Source organism: Salvelinus fontinalis, chromosome 34 (genome assembly GCF_029448725.1).
Source record: "Salvelinus fontinalis isolate EN_2023a chromosome 34, ASM2944872v1, whole genome shotgun sequence".
Classification (NCBI taxonomy): Eukaryota; Metazoa; Chordata; class Actinopteri; order Salmoniformes; family Salmonidae; genus Salvelinus; species Salvelinus fontinalis.
Window position 1 is genome coordinate 12,890,023 of NC_074698.1, and position 8,017 is coordinate 12,898,039.

Consider the following 8,017-nt stretch of genomic DNA (forward strand, 5'->3'; position numbering starts at 1 on the left):
TCTTGTGTACTGTATATCAATAATACATAGCATTATCACGGTGTATCACATGCACTCACTGAGTATCTGTTGTCAATCTTAGCACTGTACTGGAGCTTGTTTTTGCAGTGTGAACATTCATTCACGGCTGGAAGACAAGAAGGAGAAGATAATGGCATGTTAGTGGATACTACGGTCAAGAGAGGAAGTCATCAAAAGTGTTCATAGAGTACTCCAAGACTTTGTACAGATATGTTGTAATCAGTGTTGTTCTGTTACTAAGAACATGTTATCCTTCCTGTCAACTGGTCCAGTTGTCTGAGACTGTAGTTTCACAGTTGATAATTCACCTGCAAAATAGCACAATGCAGGTGGCCATGCCAATGAACTGTACGTGACCCATGTCAATGGGCTGGCAATTACTTTTAGTCCTTTCTCTCCCATGACAGGCACTCACTGGGGGTTGCATCCAGTAAGATTGAAACAGGGGAAAGTATTTTTGAAACAGAATATCCTTACCACTACCTGAACTCGTATCCAAGCATTTTCTCCAGTTTGTTTCTACTGAACACAACCCAAGACTTGGCTGCCTGCCAAAAACCTCAGGTTTCCAATCCCCATAACTCCTCATCTGTGATATTTGAGCCACTACACAGGAGTGCAGAGCATGGCCCCATATATTATTTAACAGACCCCATTCTAATGAGAGGACGGTAGAGCGTGACACCCTCTGCTACTGTGGAGACTTGGTTTGGACAGGCTAGAGCCATTAAAATTACCAAACTGTATAGACAGTTGGTTCTATTTTAGTCCCGGATACCCACGTGACCGCACATTTTTGTTCAATACCAGCACTAACACACCTGCTTCAATTATTGATGTTTAGATCATAAACATCTGTTACTCTTGGGCTGCGGTCCTGTGTTGTCCCCAGGACGAGTTGGGAAACTTGACTAGTGTAGACCACTCCGATCTGAGCATTCCTCCTAAATGGGAGGTTTTCTGTTTGTGTTGAGGATGTGTGTCTATGTCACCTCTGGGGGATAGGCTGTTGTTGACTCAGTTAATGGAAATCATTGATGTGCCTACAAGTGAGACGCTACCAGATTACAGAGATATTCATGAGCCAATAGAAGGCTTTGGAGAGTAAATTGTAATTCCATTGTTCTCAAAGTGTTGGAGTCAACTGGGGATTAATGGCTCTGGTATTGTGGGCTACTTGCTGGACCACACGGCAAAGTCATGTTGGAACATGAGCCCAAAGATATAACTCCTTAAACAGAAGCCTCTGGGCATGGAATTGTTTGCTTATGAAATGCGATTACCTTATTTGCCTGAATTACAGTCAGAAGATGGTTGTGGTTGCAGGGTCAGAAATGTACAAATAAGTATGCAAAAGTCCCTTTTCTGAAAGGCCTAGTCATGAGACATAACATGAGCATGTCTGGCTTATAATGAATATGGTTTTGTTAGTAGTTTGTCACCCTTTTAGGTACAACAAAAATGGTGCAAATTAAACATTTAGATATTACCTGGCTGCTGAGCTGGTGCGTTAGACTCTGCCAGTGGCTTTGAGCTTGGCTCTGAAGGGTCCTTTGTCATCTGCACAAACAAAAGAGGTACTTGTAAATGCTGTTTACTTGAGGCACCCTGACATGCAGCAGAAACACCAAATGCACCTGAGATATTTTGCATATAACTAGGGGTGTTGAACATTACTTCACAGTTTTGTAAACAGTTGCACACCTCAGACAGGGAGGAGTTCACCCCAAGTGACGGGTCAGTTTTACACCCTCCATTTAGACAGCTGTTAATGGCCTCGAAGTTCTGAATACCTGTCAATGTTGAACATCCAAAATGTGGTGGAGTTGAGATCCTATACAATGATCCCTGCTCTCAATACCAAATTACCACCAGGAACTTGCAAACTTATTTGTAAGTGATAATGGACTGTGTTGCAGCAATTAACTTTGAATGAGAATACAGTAGCACCTTGCTCTGCTGTTTCAAAAGGTGCTTGAATGTATAAGCCTAAGCCAATGACATTTAATGCCACCTGATGGTGGGAGTGAGCGATTCGGATGTTTTCCTGAATTTCAAGGCTATTCATTGGCTCTCGGTCAGTGCTGGCACACATGAAACATTCAGCCGAGGCGTAAGGTATGACCATAGGGACACAACCTTCAAAATGAATAATAGGAAATGAGGTTGACCCCTCACATGGGTGTCGCATGTCCATGTCCGACTTTGGTTTCCACCTCCGGTGTTAATCAATTATGGAACAAGCCTACTGACGGTAGCCTACCTGCTGCTTGGCCCTGGACATCCTGCGGTCCACCATGGTCTGTCGGCGCCGGGCTTCCCAATGCATAGCAGACATCCTACACCAGCATCTGTGGGAGAGTGGAGCTAACTATCATTAAACCACAGTGCCAGTGCTGTAACCTGATAGACAAACAAGCCCCTATATCACTGTTTCACCAATTCTGATTAATGACAGCCCAACACAATGTCTTGTCTTTGTCTAAATATAATCAGGGGCCATTGATGTTATTCCCTCTCTGTCTCCACACTACTGCATTAGGTGTTTCAATGAATGTGTATTAAAAAAAAAAGGCAATAGCTATCCCTGGATAGTATAAATATAACCTAGAGTAACCACACTAACAGCCAATAATTAAAGAAAATCATGTAAGACATTAAAATGACCCTCTTGATGTACTGGATCTGCTATGTTGATTATTAATCTAGGTTAACCGATTGAAATAAGATATACAATGAGGAATGTAGCAAAATAAAATGATTTGCAAGTACAGCTACTTTAAATATTACATTGACAAGGAAAAACATATCTACCCTGTTAAATTCAGCATGCAAAAGTGACAAAGCATTATTGGATCTTTCACTTACAACAATCCCTGGAGAAAAAAAGCTGTTTTGCCCTCAGAGGCAAGGTGGACTTCAGCAACCTAAAGCAGGTAGCTAATGATGACGTTGACTACCTCAATTTTCCAGCTTCAAGTGTTTCCCACCTGCCTCGCAAGTTACCTAGCAACTGAACGTTCCCTTGAGTTAGTGGCGTCATAGATAAAGGTCAATAATTACTCACCCCAGTAGTTTACCCTCTGGAGATACAATTCTCACCTGAGGAGTCTGGAAATCTCCAACCCATTTGATCATGTAATATGTACAATGCACGTTTGGTAACTTACCAAATGCATTGTCGTTTTGCACCTGTGAATCTTTTAGGTGTAAGCTTCACAATATATGGATGTATTTCCCATATTAGTCGGTAGAGAGCGCTACTGTCATGTTTAGTAAAACAGACCCCATTTTTTTAACAACGCAAGTCAGTTAAGAACAAATTCTTATTTACAATGACAGCCTAGGAACAGTGGGTTAACTACCTTGTTCAGGGGCAGAACGACAGATTTTTACCTTGCAGGCTCAGGGTTTCGGTTTCTGGCCCAACGCTCTAACCACTAGGCTACCAGCTCTTTTATCCTCATACAGTCTGGAGGCCTTTTTTCTTGCATTCAAATTCCAATTGATCAAAGCTTTTATGTTTTTTTTAATCTAAAAAACATAGGCCTATTTGTTTTTCTATCCTTTTCATACAAAGCAAACACAGTAATTGCCAATGAGAATACATAAGTAGATGCATAGACAGTCTACTTAGAAACATATATTCTGCATGATATATTCAGTCCTAAAAGTTAATTGGTACCCAATTTATCATTTTCCAATTGTTTGTTAAGATAGCAACTGCTCTATAAATGTAGCGGCAATGAATAATTGTCCATTGTATATTGAGGTTGTTCCCTTGTGATAATGACAGTAAAATGTATGTGTTGTGTGCGTACGTAGATCGAGTGAATTTACGATGAGAGAAGAAGCACAGTATTTTTTATTTGATTTGCTTCACTGGAAAGCTAATTTGTCAGTGATTTGAACATTGACTGTGTGTAATTACTGAGTTCTGCTCCGAGGCAGATCCTTCGGCATGGAATCCTGCTCTGCAGGAAAGATAATTATTGTTGCACATGCTGACACAATTTCTCAATCTCAATTCCCCTCTGAGTTTTCATTTAACTCCCATGTGTGATATCTGCCCTCCATTTGCTGCACTGTGGGTACATCTGATAACCACTCTATTTTCAAATCTGTACACAGTTTTGCATCCTCCCCTCATGACAGGCTACAACCAGCAAGTGTTGTGCTGAGAATAGTAACTAGATTCCTCCCAGATATGCTGATATGATCTGGCTGGTTTCATAACACATGCCCTATGAATACAGGGCACTCCAACTCCAGCGGGTCATTCACTGACGTGTTATCATGGTGCTGTTCAAGGAAAAGACTACAAAGGCATTAGCATTCAAATTGCCACAGTCGATCCATTGTCCCCTTGCTGCCCCCAACTTTGTTCAGGGTTAGAAAGACCTCAAGCGGCACCCCCAACTACTTTATACTCATATTTCCATGGTTTTTGCTGGTATACAGTTCTCATGGGCTACTGAACATGACGTCTCATGTCAGAATATGAAATAGGTTACTGTTTAGTGGTTTACGATTATGTATAGCCTACCTGGTTAAATAAAGGTGAAATAAATTAATTGAATAAAAAAGGTGAAACAGCCAAGACAGCCAACCAAGTTAAGCATACCCACATAATCAATATCCTACTTTGTTTATTACTTTAGTTTGATAATTCCAAAAGCAATGGACTGATAACTGTCGATAAGAGCTCAAAAGTTGACCCCTGACCACTTTCCATTTAAAACTCATTGCTCTAGGGAGGAGGCTGGGACTGGGAGTGTTTTCGTTACGTCACTCGTGGGGGTTGTGTTCTTCAGTCGCGCTCAGCACCTTTGGTTCCATTCCTTGCTTGGAGATTCGAGTAGAGGGACGCTGGTGGTTGTAACACAGCTTCTTTTGGAATTCTTCTTCAGTGTGGATTTGTGCTTATCTGTGTTGGAATTATGTTGTCTGATTCAATACAGGCATGCTATAAAGGTAAGATTACGTGTAAATGTTCTAACTAACAGAGTTTGTTTGGTTCGGTTCAACTAGGTAACTAATAACGCTAAGTGTCACTACTTTTAGATATTGTTTGTCGCACGGACAGAGCCAGCATTGCAAGTGCAGCACAGTAACTAGCCAATGTTTGTTAACCCCACTGGAATTTCTTACAACTAATGAATTGTTACCCAACTATCTACCTAGACGGCCAACACTTCACTAAAGTGATCTACTATTTGTTTATTGTTTTGCGTTAAGGTTAGCTAGCTAGCTTGCGTTAGCGACATTAGCGTTACTATGCAGCCGCATAGGCAACGAACCAACAGGACCGAGGAGAGACGTTTGCTGAAGTAACGTTACATACATAGGACCAGAATATTCTTTGCCTTATTGACAAAACACATTTCAATGTGGTCAATTCCTTTTTCTGCAGATAGCGCGATAAACTAGTATGACAATGCGTGTACTGTACACTCTACTCGTATTGCCATGTAAAAAAAAAAAGTGAACAGGATTTTAGCCAGTGTTGTCAAACAGTAATGGCAATTCAGTTGCATTTCCATATAACATATTGATACTCAGTTTCTGCTATGGAAAGATATGCAGGGTTGTTTTGAGAAAAGTGTGGCTAACTGAAATGGGCAGTTTATTTTTTTCTTCCTAAGCACAGTCAGAAGACTAAACGTATAAATGATTGTCAGCCATGGTGCCACATAAATCATAACTAATCTTGCCCGTTTCCTTCATTTTACAAGGTCATCATTGAGTCCGGTTGTCTGCCTCCTGGTCTGCAGCTGCTGCCTTTGAAGTAGGTGTGAATACTTCATCTCTCTGGAGACACCCCCCACCTCCCTGACTAGTCTGCCACCTCACTATCAGGACCAGACAACCAGCCAAAATGGGCAACCAGCTAACAGAGATGGCCCCCAACACTCCTTTCCTCCCCAACTTCCAGTCTCTGCATGTGGTCGTCATCGGCCTGGACTCTGCAGGAAAGACCTCCCTGCTGTACAGACTAAAGCTCCGGGAGTTTGTGGAGACCATCCCCACAAAGGGCTTCAACACTGAACGGATTAAAGTAGCAGTTGGAAGCTCGCGGGCCACCACCACCTTCCAGGTGTGGGACGTGGGCGGTCAGGAGAAGCTGCGGCCTCTGTGGAAGTCATACACGCGTCGCACCGATGGCCTGGTGTTTGTTGTGGATGCTGCAGAGACTGAGCGCATGGAGGAGGCCAAGGTGGAGATCCACCGCATCAGTCGCTCGGCAGAGAACCAGGGAGTACCAATTCTGGTGCTTGCCAACAAGCAGGACTTGGACTCTGCAGTCTCTGCTGTGGAGGTGGAGAAGGCCTTGGCCCTCCATGAGCTTAGCAACTCCACACTGCACCACACCCAGGGATGCAGCGCGCTGAACGGCCAGGGGCTCCAACCCGGCCTGGAGAAATTATATGAAATGATCCTAAAGAGGAAGAAGCTGCTCAGACACAGTAAGAAGAAGAGATGAGCTGTGCGTCTGAGCTTCCGAAAGGCGCTTCACCTGCAGAATGGACCTTGTTGGTGTTCCTTGGAATTTTGTGCCCTGACGGATCTGCTTCTGGAATCTGTGAGGGCCAGTCCAGAGGACCGTGAAATGGACCTGTTATACTATACGTTGGACACAGCACGGACTACGTTCAGCCCTTTACAGTGGCTCTTTTTTTCTATAAACATTGCCATCTCCTTTTTATCAAGTTGTGGTGCCAACACGGTCTAGTCCAAATGTCCAGTGACGTATGGTAGTTCTAATTTAGTTTACCATGTAGTTCACTTTTTCACGAAGGTGGTTCACCGTTGGAAAAGACAACGCTTTTGTAGATCAAAAGTATTTCATCCCACTGTTCAGATGGCATTGGAACTGAAATGCCTGCTGGCACGAGGCCTGAGGCTGCTAGCCACGATGCAAGTTCTCACCACAGTTTTGCTTGTCATGGTAGACTTAAATGTGTGAGTTGTGAAGTTGTTACAACCATTATGTTTTTACATTCTGTACATATTTTTTTTGTAATACTTACAAGTGAATAAATTATTGAAGACACGATCTGGAAGTCCCCCTTTCCTTCTGTTCATTTGACCAAGCGTTAGTTTGCCCTTGTTATATCAAAATGTTTGCGCAGTTAATGATATTCTCAACAGAACACCAAGGATCCCTATAACTTATAGGTCCTTGGTCCAATTTCCCTTTTTGCTCTTTTGTGGTGGTGTTTCTTAACGTCATTGAAAGTGTCCTTTGGAGTCAGGAGACAACAGCTCGTTTCTATTTCAATTACTAATCTTTCCTTTAACATCTGCCTGCTGGATCCCACCCTGGCAGAGATGATTTAAAGAACAAACAATCTCTTTGGCTTATCAATTATAGCTTTCGCATCAATCACAAGAGGAACTGCTTACCTGTATTCAATGACATTTAATTAGTGATTTGCACAAAGTCTCCTAGGGACATTCATTGGCAGTTTTCCAGTCATTTTATACATCTATGGTAGCTCCATTAAGTCATTAATTGATCAGTGAATTTATTAGTCAGACAAATGGAATAATTGGCTCACAAAGGTAATTGGGAATAGTTGTTAGAATGTGTTTTCTTGAAGGACAGCTCACCTTCCAGTGAGAGAAAGGGCAGTGTTAAATGGTAGCCCAAAAACCACAGGCAATTCTAAACCTGAGCCTGTAAAGTTACTCTTCCTGACACAGTGCACTACTTTGTCAATAGTGCCACAATGAAAATAACCTAGTTCTTGCCAGGTGCTAATATGTAACCGGTTTCTCAGATATTGTATTTCTTCAGAGAATCTACAGGTTTGAACAAGTGACACATATTACTTGTATAGTGGAAATCAGTGGATTTAGTAGAAGTTGTTTGATTTTTGTATGTGTTCACAGAATACTAAGAAACAGGATCAAGGATCTGCAGAGTTTGGCCTGTATAAATATTTGAAAGCCATATGAAAGGAAAGCTGTGGGCAGGACTGACTTCAAACGT

General features: G+C 42.2%; 1 protein-coding gene across 1 annotated transcript; it reads left to right on the plus strand.

Annotated features, from left to right (window-relative positions):
* The first annotated feature begins 4,849 nt into the window (after positions 1–4,849).
* LOC129833168 (ADP-ribosylation factor-like protein 4D) lies at positions 4,850–7,078 on the plus strand. The gene is made up of 2 exons (XM_055897529.1): positions 4,850–4,995; positions 5,757–7,078. Exon 2 carries the CDS (start codon positions 5,900–5,902, stop codon positions 6,503–6,505), a length of 606 nt encoding a protein of 201 aa, XP_055753504.1. The 5' UTR covers positions 4,850–4,995; positions 5,757–5,899; the 3' UTR covers positions 6,506–7,078.
* Positions 7,079–8,017: the final 939 nt, after the last annotated feature.